Genomic DNA, 21,401 nt, shown 5'->3' with positions numbered 1-21,401 from the left:
CATAGTAACACAAAATCACTTCAAAACATAGCATATGATGAAAACAGGATTGTTGTCTACTCCAGAGCCCCAAGGTCATTGCTTCATCAAATACTTGCTCTATCTGGACTAGTAAAATAAATAGCGTTTATCATACTTTGGACATAACACAAAAAATAAGACTTACTGGAACGAGCAGTAATGCTTGAAAAAAAATGAAAGACAGTAGAAAACACAAGATGGATTAACTCAATAACGGAAACCACAGTCTTTAGTTTACCAGATGTGGGCAGGGCTGTTCCTGATAGGACTATTCTGAGGTCATTAATTAATAGAGTTGCCTTAAGTCAGAAGTGATTTGATGGCATACTCAAAGAATATCAGTCATGTCTGAATGGATTGACAGTAAGTGCAGATCAGAGGCCCAGGCAATGGCAAACACTCCTCCTTTCCTTGCGTAGCTTTGATGCTGCAAGCGATGGCTGGTCTCTTTCAGAAATAGGAATGGACTAAATAGGAAGGAGGCATGTGTGCTGTCAGCACCATGGGCACGGTCAAATTTGGGAGCTAATTCATATTTTCTATTTTATAGCTTGGACTGTATAATGATGACTGCTTTACAGTGGAAGGACTAATTCCTCTCCACCCAATTGAGGACTAACAATGTCCCACTGTAAACCAATCATCAGACCATTGCAGCTGGTCATTATAGGAGCCATATAACAAGGAGGCTGTACTTCCCTGTTTTCTTTCCCCCTTCTCATCCCCCTTCTTCTTAAGATATAGCTTTTTGGAATATAAGCCTGGGAGCAGGAGTTGTCTTGTTTTTATTGAACTAAAAGCTGCTCTGGGAGTTCTTCCAGGTTAACAGCATGGTATATATTAAATAAAAAAATATAAAACATTATTCCCTTTTCTGCCTTGAGCTGGCAGTTGGTGCTGCTGACCCCAGGTGCCTTCCAGATGGGCTTGGTGTATTCTGTGTGCATTTTTATGCAGGTGCAAGGATTGGCCTTGGGTGTAGAATATTGCCTATTCAAAACTTCAGTCTTGATTCTTTAAATCAAGGTTCTAGCTCCTATGATATTTAGGAAAAAGCAGGCTGAGCAGGGCTTCCACTAGAAATTAAGCTTTGATGTTCTACATAGCTGTTTCTCCTTCCCCCATAAGTCATGGGGAGAAAGCATAACAGTGAATGCATGCAAATGCCTTTTGCATAATTTATCTAAGTCATAGGTTTTTTTTCCTTAGCTTCTTGGCTCAGTGTTTAGTATACTTTGGCACAGAATTCTGGCTTTTTAAAATTTAAAGTAAGGAGTATGTGCTGTCCTCTTTATAAGTGCCTGCCAAAAAGGGCCTGAAATCGCTCAACCACACCCTACATGGAAACTAAGATATGTGGGTGGTACATTCATCTTGTGCCATCTGAATGTTGGAAGGGGGAATTATGCAGCTTTTTCCATGGAGATTTTTTACAGTTCTTTTGATATTGTTTTGAGAAGTGCCTTGATGCCTTTAGAAAAGGCCAGTCTTGTTAGGGAGCTTTCAATATGCATTCTTGTTGCTGTTAAAGCAAGTGATTTCCAGGTCCTTGCCTTCAGAGCATCCTTTCTCTATTGACATATCTGTTAGGCAACCCCTGTTAGGCCTGCCACCCTCCAAAGGATTCTGCAGGTGTGCACTTCTCATATGGGGTCATTAGCTAAGCCTGTGGAGATTTGCTAGGCACTCAACAGCTGTCTCAGTGCACTGTGCAATGCCACTGTGCAATCCCTTGGCTTGTACACTCATCAGCTGGATTGGTTGCGATGGGCAAGGCGCCTTTGTAAGGCGAGATGGGGAACCTGTCCCCAATATAGTGGGACTGCAGTTCTCAGGTCAGTCCTACCCAGAATAGACAGTGGTGAGAGATGATGGGACTTGCACCCCATCAACAGCTGGAGGACTACAAATTGTCTGCCCCTAAGTATAAAGGAGGTTAATCTGCTACATCCTATGGAGGGACCCAGAGTGTTTCCCAGAACAGTATTTGGAAAAAAGTACAGGAGTCGGGGCAAAGGTGAGATAGGCCCAGGTTGTTCTCTAAGATAGCTAAATCATTTGCTTAATTTTAAGGATGACTTGTATCAAATAAGTCATTTATAGCACATTGTGGATTCCAGCCTCTTTGGAAGTTCATGCATGTAGAAGTTTAGGTAATTGTGCATAATACAGCAGGGGCTGGAGAGCCATGAGGCTATTCGGGGAGAGGGGGTCAACTGGGTTACCTGTTTATAAGTGCCTGCATGAAGCCCCTTCACATGATCAATACAGAAAGCAAGCGTGTTTCCTATACCATGTCTCTGTGCTAAGGCCAAATTACAACAGGAGTCTCTAGAGGAAAAGAGGCTAATTAATTTTGTTACAGATTGTGTGAATATGAGTTGAGAATATGTGATGGTAGTTTGGGAAGGGGATCTGTCCCAAGGGTTTCCTGTAATCTAGACTTCCCCAATGTGGTGTCCTCCACCATCCCCAGCAAATGATCATTGCCCACTGAAGTCTAGCACATCTGGAGGGCACCCATTTCGAAGTGTGTGTCATGTTGTTTGGTGGATGTTCAAGCCAACTGTTCATGTTGCCTGTAAGAACAGTTTTCTTGCACATGGCTCAATAGAGGTATCTTAAGATGTTTCAAAGTATTAAACTATGTATTTTCCAAGCTTCAATATGAAGGTGTATTAAATGTATGTGACACTCTTGTTTCATATGATGTATTTATAATGATAAGTCTGATAAGTCAGTACATTGTCAAAGCATTTGAATATATATGTAGGGACTTGTTCTCAGGCTTCAGCTGCCTTCGAAGAGGAGGACAAAGTCCATAACCGCTGACTTCCATGCCTTTGCTTTTTGCTTCAGGAGGAGATCCCCATGTCACCTTGAAACTCCAGTACGTCTTTACCTGACCTCTGGAGGTCTTGCAATTTTTAATCAAGAAGTGGTAACAAACTTAGTTCCATCTTTCATTTGGAATAATAATAATAAAAACCCAACATAATTTTATTTTCATTTCTCATAGATGTTCTTGAATAAATCACTAGAAATACATAATGGCAATATACTGTTTTGAAATGCACACTTGTTTTTCCACTGCCTCCCCCTCATACTGTTTAGATGTGTGTGTGTTCCATATGTGCGTCTCTCAGTGCAGATGTTATTGTGAAGCCAGGGTATCTTTGAGAAGTCAGATTCCTCTTGCCCCATGTGGCATCTGGCTGACACAGTCCTTCCCAAGAATTCAGGAACTGAATAATGTCATTTCAAAAGCTTTGAAGCTTTGTGGAAAAGCTGGTTTTCAGGTGTGGGTCTCCACTGGAGGAAGGTCTGGATAGCAAGGTAATCCTCCCCCTTGAGAGCCAGCTCTTGACTGCGCATGAAAATATGTGAATGAGCCATTTGGTAGGTATCCTTTTCTGTGGAGGAAGGAACTCTCTGAACATCAACAGACCAACATAGTATTAAAGTTGAAGTTAATCTACAAGGTGTCATTGGGGACAAATTTCAAAGTAAGTGTTCAGTGCTTAGCACAGTTTTGTAGTCAAGATGCTGCGGTGCCATTAAAAATCCTCATCTGCCTAGCTTGCCAGTGGCACAGATCTGACCCCTGGATTTTTTTTTTGGTGGAGGGTCTCAGCAATCTCACTTTATCCCTGTCACTTCATTCGTGCCTCTGTCATGAACAAAGGTCTTCTCTGATGTCCTCACAGCCTGAGAAGTGCTTATCTGATCAGGATCCCTACAGACAACCATCTGTCCTTCTGTTGGTAGCAGGTGTAAGTTTGGAGCCTTATATAGAAAGTATCACACACTTCATATGCAGGGGTTCCTAAATGTTTCTTATGTGTCTCACATTGTAAGGCATTGTCCACATTGTAATGCCTGCCTGTAATACATGGGGAACACATAGTTCAGGGATTTGCAGTTGGCTGTGTTTCCATGTCTGTTTCCTTGCCTGTTTTCCTGGAACCACCTGAGTCACCTTCAGGCATTAGGGTGGTCACTGTGTGCACCCATGGGGAAAAGTCAGAAAACAGTTGAGACCCAGAAAGCATGGAGTTCTCCCCAAATGATGCCTGCAAATAGTAGGCCAGGTGTGCATACCTTCATTCCTATGACAGGGATTTCTGTGAAATAACTTCAAGCTTCATCTTCATGCACATTACTTTGCTGTATAAGCAGCATGCTGGAAAGAGAATTGCATACCTCCTCTAGAAACAAAGCCACACAGTTCAGAGCCGCACAGTCCAAATCAGAAGGAAGAAGAGAAGACGTATTGCTGGAAGAGGCTCTTGAAGTGATGAAAGATTGCTTCGTACTATGCTGTGATGGTGAAGCATGGGTATTAACCCTGGCAATATGATCCTGCTAACTATGATGAAACTGCAATTGCTAAAATCTGGCAGATTGGATCCAGACTTGGTCATACTTGGAGTAGTCTTGTTGAAATAAAAGAGTATATATTATGATTAATTAATGTCATGATTAACATTAAGTCCCATTGATTTCAATGACTCTTTTTGAAGTATAATTTAATCTGGATCTGACCCATGTATATAGGTATGCCACAGGATTGAATAGCTATGATTATAGAGTGCATATGGGTGGGTGGTATTAATATTGATAGAGTGATGTAATGAAAGGCTGAATTAATTTCTGCTTTGAGGCGTGAAGAGGTTTCAACCGCTGGCTAGATACTAATGTGGCCAAGAGAATCAGTTTGTTGGTTTCTCTTACAAGTTATATAATGTTTCTTCCAGGACTGTCAAGAATCTAGAAAATGTTGCTTGTATTCTTACTGCTTCTTTATTACTCCTCCTATTAAATATCTCATTTTCAGTTAAAAATTAGACTGTATTGATTAACAACCAAGTCATGCAAACTTGGTATAACTGTGTTTTCGAACCTGCATTTTTAATTGAGGCAGCTAACAAGACAGATGACCCTTCTGGGGAAACCTGTAAGCCTAGAGCTATAGATGACTAAGAATAAGGAAAGGAACCATCCATGTTCTTTGTCTGTTACTATTAGATGGTCCTCTGAGAAAAGCAATTCCCACAAATCTGTTTTCCTTACCAAGGGCAAGACGTCTCTGCTCGACCTTCCAGATAAAAAAATCAGGTGTGGAAACTTGAAACTTTAGTTCAGGACATATCTCCATTCAGCCCTTTGGACCACAGCAGGCCTTTCCCCAGCATGGTGGAGCCTAGAAGTGGGCCCCCAGCTAACAATGGGATGGATTTGGGCCACTACTGTAATAGTAGGCAGTCCTGGAGGTTGCCAGTGTACCCTGTACAGTACTTGAGAACTAAGCTAACCCATGAAAGCGTCAGTTCCTGCTTGCTGTTTATACAGTATCTCGGGCTATCTGTACCTGACTATCTGTGTGAATGTTTACATCCAGAAGATATTCTGATATAACTAACTAGATAGCAAAATTGTGAATCATAGAATGAAAATGAACTGCGGGAGAAGCTGTAGTGCTTCTGACTGCAGAGCAAAGCCATGCTCTTTAAAAGACCGTTTGACAAAGTAAAGCATATTTCCACATTTGGCAACTGCATGGCTTAACTGTATGCTCTACTTTACAGCTTTACAGTTAAGCCATGCAGTTGCCAAATGTGGAAAATGTGAACCCAAACTGGGAGTGAAAACTGAAAGTCTCTTTGGAGAGAAATGGTACTCTTGTAAGGGGAAAGGGAGGTCATCAAGACAGAGAAACATTTATTGCTCTGAAGTCAAAAAAGAATCCTTTCAGCTACAAAGATGCATCTAGAAGATAAGGTCTCTTTCTTTGTTTGTTTATTTTGTACAGCAAGACATGGCCAGTAAAAATCCTCTGAGAGAAAATATTGAATTAGTAGCAAGTTTCAAATGCTCTAGTGAAGCTAAGAGATTGGTTGCTAAACAATGAAATCTGGCATTCTTGCTGAAATGCATTATCCTTCACAAGGCACTTTATAGGTAGGCCTTTGTGTAGTCTATGTGGCTGTATTTAAATCTGTGCCGAAATTTTGTGTAGAATCTTATGTAATCAAAGATATTTGCATACAGTCCCTTATTTTATTTGTGTTTTCTGCTAATTGTAGTGAGAGAGACTCATGCAAGACCCTGAAACTTTGCCCAGAGAAATGGAAAATTTCAGTTTTGACTTCTGAGATTTCACTCTTGGTTTTCCAGATTTCACTAGGGATGTCTAGTAGAACTCTAATTCACAGCTATAAGAGCTAGAAGCCTGCTTTAAAGCAGAGCAATTCTAGGAATGTAGAATTCCACAAACAAGGTGAATTCTTGGAAATTTTGTTTATGAAGGCGTGCTGTAACAAAGAACTGTGAATGTGGGAATGGGGTTCTACTCTTGTATACATTTGCAGTGTATGGATAGTTTATCTTGGCTGGTGAAGCCATCTCTATGCAAAGTGGCCTACATTCTTGTTAGGAGGTCAAGAATGTTTAAGATGTCTTTCACAGTTTTTTTAAAGTTAAATATGACTTGTATGGCTAGATCAGTGTTGCTTGTCAATGCAGATTGGGTGGAGGGGGGGAAGGGGGTGAAAAGCCAAGACTCCTAGCAGCTAACCTAGCCCTGCAAAGAGCATGGGGATTAAGTGGTCAAAGCAGTGGGAGCCAGGGCTTCTTGATTGTAGTCTGTGGCTTTTCACAGCCTTGATGGGTGACCTCTGCCACTTCTTATTCCCAGTGGTTCTTTAAAGACCATGAAACTTATTTGTCTTCCAACTTTCTTTCTTTCTTTTTTTCTTTTTCTTTCTTTCTTTCTTTTTTTTTTTGATGGGGTGTTGCAGAACCAAGGTCTTGAAGACGTGTTGACCAACATATGTATGAAACACAGGTACAAGAGCTTATTTCTGTGGCATGCTAACAATCTTTTAGAGTCATAGGTTGGCCTGCTTCTAGCTCACTTTTTGGAGGTAAGATTCTGAGCAAGGTTGAGCGTCATAGAAACAAGACCTTCTGCAGCAATGTGCTTTTGCATGGGTATTGAAAACCTGATGTGTATTGGAATGTTGGTTGCAGTGATTGTGTGCTGAGTTACAAAGGTGCATGCTTTGTGAGCAGAAAGGGTTGTTGGGGTGCTGACAAACTTTCCTCTGTACAGTATTCTGAAAAAAGGAAATAGCAGGAAACTAACTGCAGGGTTGTGATTGTGCTAGGAATGTGTTCTGCCGAAGTCCTTACTAGCAGTGTGTATTGAGTACTGTTAGATTGGGCATGCATTCACACTGGAAAAGCTGTGTGAGTAAACCTAGTAGAAGGCATGCACTTAAAATACGTGCTTATCACGTTTGGAAAGACTTGTAGAGATCTCTGCCTTTTGTCAGATCCTGTATGGAACACACTGGGAATAATTTGTCTTTCTGTGTCTGCTAGCTAATATGCAAGAATGCTGCCTCAATGTGTCTGTTTCTGTGTGTCTGTCTTAACTATATGCACAGTTCCTGGGAAGGTGTCAGGGAAAGCAAGATAATCCATTTTGTGCAACTTGCTACAAGTGTTGTCAAAGTAATGGTGGATGGCAAAAAATGCAGTGCATTAGGTTCCATTATGCGGGAGAGGGTATTTTAATATCGTTTGTACCCAGGAGGTTATTGGTAGCACATTTGGCTTGCAGGACTGTTGCTAGCTCTGTGTGGCGGCCGAGTGAGGGGCAGCAGGGGAGGGGGGAAGAGGCATTGTCTGGGACTGATCAGTGTGCTGGGCACGCACTCTGTTACAAGTGGGTCTCTAGAAAATGGCTGAGAGTAAGTGAAATGCTTGGGCCCCGGCTCCTTCTATCTTTTCTCTGCTCTGAAAGGGGGGGGGTGTTTCAGGCTGCATCTTCCTGCTCTCCAGCTGCATTTCCCTCCTCAAGTAGGCCCAGAGGTCTACCAGCAACTCTTGAACTAGAAGGGGGTTTCCTTTGGGAAGGGACGTGCCTCTCATTTTGATCCTTTCTTAGGGCACTCAAGCATCCCACTCATACAACAGCTGGATGCCGGTGGGTCTTTTCCCTAGCCTGGGCCTCATCAGGAAACGTGCTTAGCTTAGTTTGGGTAATTTGCTAATTGGCTCCTCCTACCTTAATGGGGCTGATACATTGGAGGGAGGGAGGGGGGTAATGGCAGGTTCTCCTTTTCCGTGTGCCAGTTTTGTTAAACTCTCAAAGAAACTGGAATCTGGTGATAAAGACACTACATTTGCCAGCTGTGTCAAAGTACCAGCTTCCCCAGGCACAGGGCTGTGTCCACTTAGATTTGTGGAGATTGAAGTCACTTTCATCTAACTCTTGTGTGGAGTTTTTCCTGGTGGCTGTCTTGGGATGCCATCAGTCCTCCCTCATGAATCCTTGTTAATTTGGATGAATTTCTGTACCTCTGGGTTGCAGTATCTTGACAGCTCTGCCCTGAAATTATGACTGGTCACTCCAGTCCTCTGATATTCCCTGCCCCTGACTTGTATAGCCACTGCCAACGTAAACTCTTGGTTCCCCTTCTTGGCTATACTGTAATGTGATGCAAGCTCCCTTTTTTTGTTTTACAGAGGGACATGGTTCTGTGGGATGTGTTCACTTCTGTTTGGAGACAGTAACACTCTTTTCTTGAATCAAAGTGGGCAAAAGGGCATCTTCAGTGGGAAATAGTGCTTTTTCTGGGAGTAATGGCATTAGTCTGTTACTGCAAAACAAACAAAACAAAACAAACAAACAAACAAACACACACACACACACACACACACACACACACACACACACACACACACACACACACACACACACACACACACACACACACACACACACACACACACACACACACACACACACACACACACACACACACACACACACACACACACCAGAGGGCTTTATAGAACCATAAGGATGAAAGCATCAACTTTTGTGGGCTTCAATCTGCCTCCTCAGAATAGGTTTTCCCCATTCAAGCTGTTTGGGGTCTGGAGTGTTCCCTTTGATGTCCGTGTTAACCCTGTTCTTGGGTTACATTCAGAAGAAGATCAGGACCACAAGATTGAATGACCTGGCAGGAACCTTTACCATGTGAAATTAAAACAAAAACAAAAAACATTCAGCTGTGTCAGGCCAGCTTCTCATTTTTTGTGCATATGTAGGCAAAGGTATATGCTCAGAGGCTTTGATATTTCTTCCAAGTTGTTGTGGAGAGCAGAAGCTGCCAGAGGTTTTATTTATTTACCTACACTACATTTTAATATTCCTTTTTCCATGGAGACAGTAGCACTCATAGCAGCTAAACAAGCATCACTAAGAACAAATTCAACAATAAAACCATTAAATAATAGCATAATTGGTAAATATTTAAAGAAAAATTATTTAACAATTTGAGGAGTCCATTTTTAAGAAGAAATGTCCATAAGAAGAGCTATTTCGTGATTCAAGAATTATCCACATTGTTCCTTTCCCCATGACTTTTGCTGGGTTTTGCATACCTTTTGTACTTGAACAATAGTGATATATGTAGTTCCTACTAGTTAATACAGAGGTAGAAGCTGTGTCAACTATGTGGGACTAGTGAGGAATATTGTCAGTTCCAGCTGTCCTAACTTGGCATGTTTGTACAGTACCAGTTCTAACATATTGTCTTGTGTGGTATTGTGAAGATTCACCAGCGCTTTGTGTGGTGTTTTTTTTCCTTTTGGTCTTTTCTTGAAATGTAAAATTGCTAGACGTTTTGAAGTCTTGGAGGGTTGGGAGATTGTCTCTTGAGTATTTCCAGCCCTCCTTCAAAGGCCTCTGGATTCTTATAAATTCTTTGGAACATGTTTGGTATGAAGCCAATATATCTCATATACAAATAATAATTTTAAAAAGAAAGAACTGTTGTGGCGGTTTGGATAGAGCTTGTAATTTCAGAGTTTGCACTCCATCACTATTGTGATTTCATTTAAATTAGATGCATAAAGCTTTGCTGTGGCAGGAAGTGAGGAGAGATAAGGTACCTGAACTGTAGCTAAATGGTATAAACATCTGCTTTGTGTGTAGAAGGTCTTGGGTTCAGTTTTGGTATCTCCAAGTGGGACTCATTCCTGAGTGACCACATGGAGAGCTGCTACCAGTCATCCTATTTGTCTTAATTGGTATACTGCAGCTTTTAGAAAATGGAAGGGAAGTGGGGAGAAGGACTGCTTTGGGAGAGGAGATCATTAACTAGTTCCACAAGCATGGGCCCTTAATTGTTGCTGGATTGCAGTTCTCATTGCCTCAAACCAGCATAGCCAAAGGCCAGAAATGATGAAAGTGTTGATCGAACAACATTTGGGAAGTCAAGCTGGAAAAAGGCTGGCCTGGACTAATATTTCGGAAGCTCATGGTGTGATAGGGTCCACTGTTCTCTGTTGTTTACCTGCAGTGGATCATGGTGCATGCGGTACTTGCTTTGAACTGCTTAGACCAATAACTGTTTGCCTGTTCTCCATAGTCTGAGTATTATTTTTCTGTTCTTGCACCGCAGGCTCTAATCAAGGCCTTTCTCTTTTCTTACAGCTGCACAGTGTCTTGATGGTGACAAACCCTGCGAGAACGGTGGGAGCTGCGTTGTCTATTCTAATGGGATTGCTGCCTGCATGTAAGTGGCCTATTTGCTTGCTTTGGGCCATGGGCTCAGTAACAGTGCCCAGTGATTTACATATTTGGGTCCCTGCCTGCAAGGGGTAGTCTGGTACTTTAATCTGGCAGTTGTAATGCTGCTGTTGTGGAAAAAATGAGGCTTGGGCTGAAATGGCAGGCATTTATGTCATGGGGTTCCTCCGGGCTCAATACTGTCCCCCATGCTGTTTTAACATCTACATGAAACCGCTGGGAGAGGTAATCAGGAGGTTTGGGCTGAGGAGTCAGCAATATGCTGATGATACTCAGCTCCACCTCTCATTTTCCACCAATCCAGGTGAGGCAGTTTCTGTGCTGAACTTGTGTCTGGACCTGATAATGGACTGGATGAGGGTTAATAAATTGAAACTCAATCCAGACAAGACGGAAGTGCTGTTAGTGGGTGCTTCGCCGGACAGGTTGGAGGGCCATTTCCCTGCCCTGAATGGGGTTACACTCCCCCTAAGGGACAGGGTCCGCAGCCTGGGGGTGCTCCTGGACTCCAGTCTAACTCTGGAAGCCCAGGTGGACTCGATGGCCAGGGGCGCCTTCCTTCAGCTGCGGAAATTATACCAGCTACGGCTCCACCTGGATGAGCAGAGTCTCATGACAGTTACACACGCATTGGTAACATCTCGTATATTTTATTGCAATGCGCTCAACGTGGGGCTGCCTTTGAAGATGGTCCGGTGACTGCAACCAGTCTAGAATCGAGCTGCATGGCTGGTGACTGGTGGGGCCGCTAGGGGACATATCAAGCTGATTCTGTTTAAATTACATTGGCTACCAATTGCTGCCCGGGCCCAATTCAAAGTGCTTGTTTTAAAGCCCTAAACGGCTTGGGCCCTGGATACCTGAAGGACCGCCTCCTTCCATATGAACCCACCTGGCAGTTAAGATCTAGCCAGGGGGCCCTTTTGAAAGAGCCGTCCCTTAAGGAGGTAAGAGGGACGGCTTGTAGACAAAGGGCCTTTTCGGCAGCTGCCCTCAGACTATGGAATGCCCTCCCGACTGAGATTCGTCTGGCGCCAACGCTGATGACATTTTGGCGCCAGGTCAAAACCTTCCTGTTCCAGAAGGCTTTTAATTGAAATAACAAGTAACATCAACTGTGGGTCCTGATGGCAATTTTTAGAATATTTATCTTAATTGTATTTTAATCATTTTATCTTTTATTGTGTTTTAATTGAATTTTAATTGTTGTAAGCTGCCCAGAGACCTTTGGGTAGAGCGATTCTACCAATGGCTCCGTAGCACGTGATCCACTCGCCACTCCTGGCAGGAGGTGGGAAGACAAGCCTTGCTGCAAGGTCAAAGAGTGGTGAGCGGATCGCGCGCTGCGGAGCCAGTGGTAGAATCATGCTGTCCTCGTCCGCATTGGATCGGTGATTGGACCGTCCGGCCCCATGGGGCTGGACCCTCGTTAATGCCACCTGTGCAGGGATATTTATATTCGTATACCAATACCCCTATCTCTAAATATAATCCATTCTTTATTTTAATAAAATCCATATAATACAATGGGACCAAAGGTCCAAGCTTTATATATGCACAGATGGAATCAGAGCTGTTAATGTGTTGTTCTTCCTGTGTTGTAATACTGAATCGTGGGATTGTCTTCTGAAGCTGAACGGCAGGTGTCTGAGGACAATCAAAAGGAAGATGGCCACCAATGTGTATGGCTTTGAAAAAGGATTAAGTAAATTAATGGAGGATGACTTTCAATGGCTCTTGCTCATGATGGCTGTATATATATATGTCTGTCCATCATTGAGCTAACGTTCCTTCGAGTATTGGTTGCTGTGAACATAAACGAGAGATTTCTACTGCAATCGTATTCTGCTTGTGGGTTTCCCATCAACGGCTAGTTGGCCATGAAAGATGGTATCAGATGGGTATTTGGTCTGATTCAGTAAGTTTCTTCTTATGCCCTTAAGGGTGAATAGGGAGCTGAGAACCAAAAGAAATGACATGCAAAAGATTGGTGTAGCCATACTGATGTGCATGTAGGATTTTGACCTTCTGACTGTTTCTCAATCTAAATTCCTTCCTTACGTAGCTAATGTGTCCCTCAGCCAAAGGCATATGGGTTATATAGCAGTTGTGGGTGGAGGAGGCTTTGGAAAATGAGAAAAAAAATTATACCCTGATCAAATTGGGAACATCCTGTGTTTGATTTTAGCTAAAAGTAAAGACTTAAGGAAACTTGATCATGTGTCTTCCCCGTCTTATCTGGTCTGGCCCACTTCTGCTCATAAGAAAGTATAACAGGGATCTGTTAGTATAGACGCATTTTGCTTTCCTAAGTTTGAATACTTGTAAATCAACTTGTCTTCATGATGTGGCTGGTGTTTCGGCAGGTATCCTGCTAAAGAACGGGAGAGTACTCTTGATTTAAAGTGCACTCCTGGTTCTGCCAGGCCTGTTCAGGACTGATTTTATATAACCTAAATAGTATTGTCACTGTTTTTCTATGCAACACTGATAGCATTTGAAAGAGACAAACCACCTAGGTTGTGTGAATGGCATAATTACAGTGATTACCAGCACTATATTGCACAATGTCCATTGATTCCTGTTGTAAGCTGAGTTACTTGCTAGGTCATACGGCACAGGTGGTCAGACAAAGTTTCCGGCTGTGTTTCGTTTGGTGGTCAAGAGCAATAAACCTGGATTTTTCTTGGCGTGGGATCCCTCCTCCTCCTGCTTCCTTCTGTTGTTTCTCCTAGTGGCAGGTGTATGAGCGAGTGCGGTGAGGTGAGTTCCGAACTTGGCTTGGCTCTGCCTGTGTTGGAATCCAGGACAGGTGGATCAGCGTGTAGCCGCCACGCCCAGAACAGGTGAATCACTGGGAGGCAGAACACCTGGCCTGGATCCCTGGATGGGATGAGACAGGAGACGAAAACGCTAGCGCTGACTTGGAAGTCCTGATCTGGACTTCAAAGCCAGAATGTCTGGCACTGAAGTGGGCATTATTCACCAGAGGACGCACACTCCCTGTCTGCCTGAGGGTCCTTCAGATGAATTAGTGGGGACTTGTGGGGGGTGGGGTGGGGGACTCTGGATATGTTCTGCTGGAGGTTCAGGAAAGAGGAAGGAAAAAAAAGGAACTGAGCTCTTGGCAGCATGGTCTGAAACCTGTTGGACAGGTTGGGCCGGGAGGCCTGGGAGTGCTCAGAGCTGAAGGGAAAATGCTCACCTCCTCTTCTTCTCTCTCTCTCTCTCCCCCCCCCCGCCCCACAAACACCTGCAAAGAGGCCTCTTAAAGGGATGCTTACCTGTTGACTACTTTGGCCTTGGCAATGCCAAAGTGGAGGAGGGATGAATAAGGTGGTTCTCATTGACTGTGGCCTCTTTCTCCCCCACCTCCCCACCACCATCGGTCTCCTGGCTGGTGCCTTGAAGAAGAAGGTGGAGCTTGGGTGAAGGCTGTCTGTCATTTCAAAGTGAATGTGAGCAGGGGAGCCTCGGTAAAGGGAGCTATAATTCTCAAGAAGGGCCTGCGAGGACCTAAACCCAAATGTGTCTAATGCTGAGGAGACGAGGGCCATGTTTAATGTTGTCTTTAAACAGAGGGAAGGCATTCAAGCTTAAAATGTGTGCCTAATTTCTATAGAATGCTTTCAACCTGGATGGGGGTTTCTATACCCCCTACAAAGCCCAGCTGTTTGTCCTTGGTACTTTCGTTTGTTCTCCCTTTCTATTGCGCCTGTTGCTTCACCTGTTTCTTTCACAAACAGAAAAGAAAAATGGAGCAAGAGGCAATGAGCATATGACACTCTTCTGCTCATAACCAGTGGAGACTTGCCCAATTAATGCATGCAAATGTGCATATTCATCCTAATTCCTGAACTGTGTTTTTTTTTGAGGGGGGGGGGTGTTTCATAGTACTGTACTGGATTTCTTGACATACATGCCAAATGGAAGTTACTAGTCTTTGATGACTATGCAAGAGCAAACTAAGAATACATGGACACCTTAAGATGCAACCCTGCACCAATGTCGTTAGGAGTAAATCCCATTCAACTCAGTGGAGCTTTGAATAGCCATATAGGAACAGACACTGACAGATTTTAGTATCTCTCCATTGTAACCTGGGACCGGTTGTCAAATTTCTACGTCCTTGATCTATAATAATGGACTCCATGATACAATGCCAATGGCATCCTTGCATTTATGTCATCTTTGCAGTCTCCTGGATTAGGTGGTTCTTTTGTGTCCTTTTTTGATAAACTCGTTTGGGAAATATCTTTGATAAACTTGTTTGGAAAATTACGTATCTTTCTTGAACTTGCTTTTAATTGGGGAGTGTGAAAGACAGTGTATTTCTCTTACCACCACCAGTTACATATCTACAATGTGTTTATGGTCCTTGACTTCTAGATCTTGTTTGTCAGCTAAAGAAACCAAAAACCAAGAGTAGTTCCCCCACCCACCCTTTTGCAACTGACTTAAAAGGATCTAGTGGTTTTAAAACGAGGAAGAGGCAGTTTTTCTACACAAGTACCCCTTTCTGCTTCAAAGCATAATAATAATACTCATGTGCCGTCAAGTCAATTCTGATGCAGGGTGACTGTTTTCAGGCTTTTCTAGATAGAGAGTACTCATTCCCTTCTTCTGGAGGCACCCTGACTGTGCAGCTTGCCCAAGACCACACAGGTTGGGTTTATTTGCAGGAGGCACAATGGGGAATCGAACTCCTAACCTCTCATTCTGCAGCCAGATACCTAAACCACTGAGCTATCTAACCAGCAATGCACTTTGAAGCATAGCAGCAGTGTTTTCACTGGACATTCAGGGGGTTGTTCAGATCAGATCTCCTTTAGGTTGCCTACATTGCAATTGTTTTGGGGCTATCTTACTTTTTTTTTTCAAGAGTCGTTGTTTGATTGGCTAATTCCTTATGCCCCTTCCAAAAAAAGTGTTAAGGTCATTGTGTGTCCAAGCCATTTGCATATTAAGCAAGAGATGGAGTGACAGCTCAGAAAAAAAGAGTGCATGGGGGGAGGGGGGCACTGATCTTTCCTCTTTTCTCCTCTTTTATCTCCATCTTGCCTTACCTCCCCATAGTTGGCTCCAGGTTGTTGGTCCTTCCACTTTTTTAACTTATATTTTTCCTTCTGTAGAGGTAAAGCAGGAAGAGTGAAAAGGTGCTTTTTTCACCTTAAGATCTCTCTCTCTCTCTCTCTCTCTTGCTTTATACGTGAATGAAGTAGACCTGTGAAGATGGACACGTGCTTGCTGCTGCTGTGTCTCATTTGGGCTTCTGTATCTGATTAGCATCTGAGACCAGTAGTGACTCATATGGCGGAGCTCCCTTCTTGTTGGAGCCCTTGCCCCTGCGCTGGCTCTTCCTTGCTCTCCAGTCCTCCTTCGGACTGCCAAAGATTATAGTTCCCCGGGCAGTTGGAGAGCACAGAAGAAAAGGCAGGACAAGTGGCTTTTTCTTTTTCCTGTTTCTTGATGTCACTGCCCCAAGAAAAGGGGCCCATGACAGCTGGCAGTTCAGAGCAGCCTTGGATGCTGTCTAGAAGCATTGGCAGAGGATGAATGAGTCACTTGCACATCCTCTTGTTTGCGCTTCCTGTGTAGTAGGCAAAGATGAAAATTGCTTTTCTTCCCCACGGTGAGTAGCATGCGCTGCGCATATGGTTGGAGCTTACACATTTCGCTGGGCCTGCCTGAGAGATATACTGTATACACCTTCATCCTTGAAACATGAGCAGAGAAAAGCCCTCATTAAGATGCTGGAGACTTTATTAATATGATCCCTTTTTTTGTACTTCATTTTAAGAATTTATATGCTTCAATGGGACTACCCTAGAGTGAAATAAAATGAATATCCTTAAAACGGCATTTGTTTGCTTCCCTTCTCTGGGAGAACCCCTGATGAAGTAGGGTTCACAGAAGTAACATGGTGTTTGAAAAGTGCCAATTAATCCTTTATTCCCTGTGAATAGGAAATCAGAGTTTATGTTTCGTTACTCTTTTCTCTCTGCCAGGTATAGCGAGTGGGAGTTCAGCTGTGCTTCCCCATATATAGGACAAGGGCAGGCAAGCATCCGAGCAGGGGTCAGAATTGTTGCTGCTAGAGTGATGCCTCCTACACTGATGCTTTTAAGTTGATGCAACTGGCTTGGGAATGGGGAAAAGGAGATGAGGTCATAATGATGTCTTCTTTCTCCTGCTGCTTACAGCTTCCATCTACCTCCCTGCTGGGCTGGAACAAAACCTTATAGTCATGTAAGAAGTTGATGGTACTTGCTAATAGGCTTTATTTAATGCTTTCTTGGTTTTGTGAGAAGGGCTTGCAATTATGCCTCTTGCTCATGTAAGCTGGCTGTTTAGCTCAGTGGTTTAGGAGGTATCTGGCTGCAGAGCCAGAGGTTGGAAGTTTGATTCCCCACCATACCTCAGTGTTTGAGCTATGTCAGCCACTAGCTGCTCTCTGCTGGTAAAGCATAAGTAATTGTCTTCAGTCTCTGGTTTGCCAGCACAGAGCTCTAATGTCTTCAGTGTCTGTCATCACAAACCAGGACACTAGAAACTGGGTGCCAGTGGATCAAAGCCTGGTAAGAGAATTCTGGAGCTTGGTTTGCACATCAGAGGAGCTAGGAATAAAACAAGGAGCCCATGATAGGAATGAGGCAGATGGATGAATTCTTCTTTTGTATCTGTCTCTTCCATCCTATGTTCTTCTGTGTTGCTGACCTTCTTCTAGGTCTGCTCAGCAAGCTGATGTGGTAAAAGGTATTATTTTTCTAAGATGGGTTGGGGTGTAAATGGAGTTTGGCTCTATTGCCCCCAAGTAAGCCTCAATAACTCAGTTCTGGGATTGAGCCTCAGGCTTGCTACTACCACCTTCGCAGCCCTGTTGTAAAGGCTGAGTCACAGAGCACTGAGCGACATGCACAGACACAGCGGATGATTCACAGCCACAGGGGAGAGGTATAGAAACCCGGCTCTACTCCCCAGATATGAACAGGTAGGGACATGGTGTCAGGGCTTGGCTCTTGATGTTGACAGAAAAAAACTTCCGACTTTGGGGAACCCAGCCACTCTAAGTTGATAATTGAGATTGCCCTCATACTGCCCTGGAGGGCAGGAGGGGCTCTTCTGTAAATTAACAGAGCCCTGCTTGTTGGTGTGTAGACCAGTGCTTCACTGCTGACCTGTGTTCTCCCTCTGTGTCACTTGTAGTGGCCCTTGGGAGGATATAAAGACTAAATATTATACAGTATACAGTCTCTTCCCAAATAAGGGCCAAGTTGAACAATACAAGTTGAATAAAAACCCTGTGGCACAGTGGTTAAATTGCTGGACTGCAGTCAAGCCTCTGCTCACAACCTGAGTTCGATTGTAAGAGGTTCAAGTAGCCAATTCAAGACTGACTCAGCCTTCCATCCTTCTGAGGTCAGTAAAAGAATACCCAACCTTCTGGGGGAGGGGGGGCAAAGTGTTGTTTGCATAATTATGTTATAAACTGCCCAGAAAGTGCTTTAGCGCTGTGGGGTGATATATAAGTTGAAACAACAGCAATGTTTCTGTGAAGATTCTCAGTCATCCAGGTGGAAGTCATGGCATCTATGCCTGAAGAAGCTACTTGGATGAGTAGCGAAACCTTTCAACCTAATGAGAAAGAAGTCCAGTTGCCTTGACTCAACTTCCAGAGGACAACAGCAACACTTTATTTGGGTGCATGGATTTATCTGTTAAACATATATAGTATTCACATTGGCTGTATTGTCTGGTTAATTGCATTTAATGTGTCTTGTTTTTACTGTGAAAATAACAGCTGTGGTAGGAATGAAGGGCCAGGAAAGAAGCCATGGGGAAAGGTTTAATGCTTTCTCACCATACTGTGCTCTTAGAGAAAAGTGTTTTTCCTTCACCCTGGGAGGTAAGCTGCCCTTATTAGTAAGGACAGTGTTCTTCCTCGAAGAGAGAATAGTTTTAGGCAGCAGTTTTCATTGAGACAGCAGCAAGGGGAAAAAGCAAAATCCTCCTCAGTTGCTATTTTAAAGTAAAAACAAGACCCTATTTATATATGCCTTGCCCTGCAGCGGCCCATTGGCATTCCTAGGATAGCTTACAAGTTGAGAAAAATGCAAAATAAGCAGCTGTGGGTGAGGTGAGCCAGTGAATTATGCCACATTTTCTCAGGTAGGTCATTTTTCCAGCCAGTCATTAGTCAGAAGAGGCTTGTGAGGAGAGTGAGGAGGCATCTTTCCCCAAATATCAGCAGGAGTCCTCCCTGCTTAGATCGCAAGCCATCTCTTCTGCAGCCTTTGTATCAGCCGATATATTAGTTCTTTGTTCTCCTGGCTCATGTCCATATGAGATGAATCAGTCTAATCATAGAATTGTGGGATGTGGTGGTGCTGCGGGTTAAACCGCAGAAGCCTCTGTGCTGCAATGTTGGAAGACCAGCAGTCGTAAGATCAAATCCATGTGACGGAGTGAGCTCCCGTCGCTTTGTCCCAGCTCCTGCCAACCTAGCGGTTCAAAAGCATGTAAATGCGACTAGATAAATAGGTACCATCACGGTGGGAAGGTAACAGCGTTCCGTGTCTAGTCGTGCTGGCCACATGACCACAGAAACTGTATTCGGACAAATGCTGGCTCTATGGCTTGGAAATGGGGATGAGCACTGCACCCTGGAGTCAGACATGACCGGACATTTGTCAAGGGGAACCTTTACCTTTATCTTAATCATAGAATAATGGAGGGGTTTCTCGGCTGCATTTGTTCTTTGGCCATTAACTGTGGCCTTGTCGCTCTAATATGCTTTTAGGGGCTTCTGGCAATGCAGTCCCAGAGGAGTGTGAAAATACACACATGGTTAGTGGTGGAAGGCGAAAAGACTGCTTGAAGGAGAAGGTAGTGGTTTTAGTTCATTGAACTTGAGGCTGTTAGGCCACTAAGTCTGATCTGCTTTTTTATGAGACTCCAGGGCTGACTATGTTGGTTCCTTGGGCCTACATGGTTAGAGGAGGGAGGGAGGTGGCTATGATTAGAGGACTACGTCCTTCACCAACATGAACCTCTGAGGGGATTTTTGGAAAGTAAGTATTTTTATGGCTTAGCAAGGCAAAGTGAAGTAGCAGATCTGGCTTGGAAAATAGACCTGCTGTAGGGATGGGCATAAGGTTTGTTGAAGAGACCTGTTGTCTTTGGCTTACAGTTACAAGGTCACCAGCCTTCCTTTCCCTAAGATTTCAGGCCCAAAACATGAGACCATGGAGCATGCCTTTGTTGGGTCCCAGGATAATGGACCCTTCTGCGTGTGGGAGAGACAACACTAATTTCCTGTACGTACTACCTCCTAAACCAATACTATGTGCACAACACACATGCAAATACCTTCATGCTGAGCCAATGAGTGCTCTAGGCAGTGAAGAGGACATGTAAATTGCACTAAAGTAGGTCCATTGAATCAGTGGGGATTTGGTGAGTCAGCTCTTCTCTAACTTCCATGGATTCAACTAGGTCTGCTATAACTGTGGCTTACTTTAGCATATAAGATAACTGGAGTAGACCCATTTGAATCAATCCAATTTACAGAGGAGTTGTTTCACTAAATCCCCATTAATTCAATGGGCCTACTCAACTGTGATTAACTGTGCTAATAAAAACGAATGTTCTCCTCCAGCATGAGCTGAGATTTGTCTCCCCAGTTGGGGACCTGAAGAGACACAGGGATTCTCTCAGCCTCCCATCAGCGCTCTGAGACCTGGCCACCTTGTTTACAATACTTCCCCTGGGGGAATGTTTGAAACCTTAATGCATATCTTTTGATTTGGACCAAGTACACTTCTGGATATTTATAGAAACTGGGCTCAGATTTGTTTTTGGTCTAAGAAATAAGAACTTCAGTGAGCAAGCATCAGTGTAGTGTTTGGTTGCCAAAGAATAAACAAGTTGCATTTTACACCCATTACTCAACCTATATTACTATTAGCTGACTGATTTACTTAGCTAATACTTCAGGTCTGCAAGTCATACAGTAGAGACTACCAATTTACTATTTCCCAATTCCCTTAGAGCTCTACACCTCTCTCTGCATCTATTTGCATCCTTGCGCAAGTATGCACAAACAGCTGGTACATGAGAATATGACTGGCAACCTTTGGGTCAGATGCCAGGCCTTTCATAGCTTCTGGGACTAAGTGGGCAGGTTCACCTTTAACTGATTGCAGTGTGTCTGGAAGGTATTCTTTTTTAGTCTCCCACCTTCCTGGGCTCAGACGGCAGAGATCTCCAGCCACTTAAGCACAGCCTCCTTAGTGATTTTGAGACTCGCCTTTCAGATAGATTCTGCGTGCTCTCTGCAGCTTAGCTTTTAACTGTCCTTTTCTCTTTGTCCCTCTCTTTCTTTTCTCTTGAAGTTTCCATGCAAACTGAATCTAGTTAGCAGCCTGAATTTTTACTTTTATTTTTTGCTCTGGCCACTATTCACACAAGATTCACTACACCTGCTTTAGATTTGGCCTGTGGCCACTTGACAGATCTTACCAGCACGGCTGACTTGTTTACCTGGCAGGCTGTCTGTCTTTCTCACAAGACAGTCGAGGTCCTGCAAGAGCTACTAGATTCGGTATTTCAGAGATACTGTGAAATTTTCTGTAGTAAGAATGGCAAGGGATCCTTCTCTTCCCTTGACTTGACTTTGCGTTCTCTCTCTCTGGGGAACACTTTGCTTTGCAAAAGATGGCACCCAAGCCATCAGGAGATGCTCAGCAGTGCGAACATAACTTTCAGAGCT

The 21,401-nt window shown here is 43.6% G+C and overlaps 1 protein-coding gene across 3 annotated transcripts in view; it reads left to right on the top strand.

Annotated features, from left to right (window-relative positions):
- Window positions 1-21,401, top strand: part of NOTCH3 (notch receptor 3) — an 80,134-nt gene that overhangs the window by 4,789 nt on the left and 53,944 nt on the right. For all 3 annotated transcript variants that reach the window (XM_072990348.2, XM_072990350.2, XM_072990349.2), the window contains exon 2: window positions 10,535-10,616. In XM_072990348.2, the coding sequence (XP_072846449.2) occupies window positions 10,535-10,616 (82 nt within the window). The remainder of the gene's footprint in view (window positions 1-10,534; window positions 10,617-21,401) is intronic.

This window comes from Pogona vitticeps, chromosome 2 (assembly GCF_051106095.1).
Source record: "Pogona vitticeps strain Pit_001003342236 chromosome 2, PviZW2.1, whole genome shotgun sequence".
In the NCBI taxonomy this organism is placed as follows: Eukaryota; Metazoa; Chordata; class Lepidosauria; order Squamata; family Agamidae; genus Pogona; species Pogona vitticeps.
This window is presented reverse-complemented; position numbering and strand designations above follow the sequence as displayed.